Below are 1472 nucleotides of genomic sequence, written 5' to 3'. Positions count from 1 at the left end.
AATACACCCCAATGGGCCCCGCCCCCGTCTTAGTATTTTTCTTTCTGCATGGTAGCTTCTATGTTAAAAACCCTGCCGCAACGCCTGAGCCGAAATCAAAAATTCATCGCACCCCTGGATGGTTAGCTGGGGTTTTGTTTTTTATCTTGTGAGTTGGAAAAGTCTGTAGTAGTAGACTAGGCGTCTGTGGCTAAGACGAGCCGCCGAGACCCTGCAGCCAGAAATGCAAGCAACTGTCATCGTCTTTCTTTGTGCTCGTGGCCCTTCGGCCATCTGCTCTGGTTCAAGGCTGCAGCGCAGGTTGTCCGCTGCGATGAAGACGCTTCCATGTCCTCAAGGAACCTGCCATTTCTTGGCCAATCCCCTCGGAGGTCGTAGGAGAAGGGGAGAATGTGTAATGTACAAGGAAAACCTGCGAGGGTGGAGTGGTTCGTTGTAAGGAGTCTTCTTGAAAGCACATGGCCTCGGCAGGACGGCTGCTCATGTCCTGTTCATCGAGGAGCGGTTCAAAGCTTCCTGGAGCTCGGGCCTGTTGACGAGGACCTCGATTGCCTGTGTATACGTGAACCATCCGCGCTCTCGTTTGTCCTTTTCAGGCCAGTCGTCCAGCTGGTCCACCACGGTGCCCTGATAAAAGTAGTAGCGAGACCGGTCCTTGGACGTCTTGGGCGGCCGCTTCTCCTCGAAGTTGCCCAGATCGTACTCGATGTTGACCGTGATGCCGGCCTCTTCCCAGGCTTCCCGCACGGCAGACTCCTGGCATGATTCATCCGACTCCCATCCCCCTTTGGGCAGGACCCAGCCCTTGCGCCGGGTGGACTGGATCAGAATGACACGATTGCGATCTGCGCTGAGCGGCACGACGCCGGCGACAAGTCGTTCTCCTTGCGCATTGTACCCTGCAAGAGGGAGATGGGTCAGTGGGATCCCGGGCTTTTGGCGTCGGCGAAGCGAAGCAAAAGCAGACAAGCAAAGAAGCGGCTGAGAAGGCAACAGCGGCAGGCCGGCGCACAGAACAATGGGAGACAAGGAAGGAAATGTGGGAGGTTAAACAAGACGAAGCAGAGGAACACGATTTCGGATATGGGGATGGGGAGAGCATCTGGGATGCGACAAGCTGCACTCTTCACTCGAGAGACGACTTACGTTGTTTGCTCCGCCCGGTCCGCGACTGCATTGACCGATTGTTAGATCCCTCGCCGCTGGAGGCCGAGCCCGACATTGCTGCAGCCGTCGTCGCCAGCGTGCTCGTGGGTTTGCGATTTTTTGAGTGTACGTAAATGGGTGTGCAGAGGTTGACGATGACCCGGAGGTGATTGGCCACTCGTCTGGAGGTACGGAGTAGAGGCGGCCGAGGAAGAGAGAGGAAGAAAAAACGCTGCCGGAAACGGGGGATTCTGCCGGCGGTCGAGAGGTGGTCGTCAGGCGGAGAGGCAGGGAAAGCGTCACAGTAGCAGATGCTGCATCGTCGT

General features: G+C 56.7%; 1 protein-coding gene across 1 annotated transcript; it reads right to left on the bottom strand.

Annotated features, from left to right (window-relative positions):
* Positions 1-480: 480 nt before the first annotated feature.
* On the bottom strand, positions 481-1222 carry TRIREDRAFT_67300 (uncharacterized protein; the record flags this gene model as incomplete). The annotated part of the gene is made up of 2 exons (XM_006968090.1): positions 481-899; positions 1147-1222. The coding sequence occupies 2 exons, from the start codon at positions 1220-1222 to the stop codon at positions 481-483; spliced, it is 495 nt and encodes a 164-aa protein (XP_006968152.1).
* Positions 1223-1472: the final 250 nt, after the last annotated feature.

This window comes from Trichoderma reesei, assembly GCF_000167675.1.
Source record: "Trichoderma reesei QM6a unplaced genomic scaffold TRIREscaffold_21, whole genome shotgun sequence".
In the NCBI taxonomy this organism is placed as follows: Eukaryota; Fungi; Ascomycota; class Sordariomycetes; order Hypocreales; family Hypocreaceae; genus Trichoderma; species Trichoderma reesei.
Note: the sequence above shows the minus strand (reverse complement) of the source record. Positions and strands in the feature narration are given on the sequence as shown.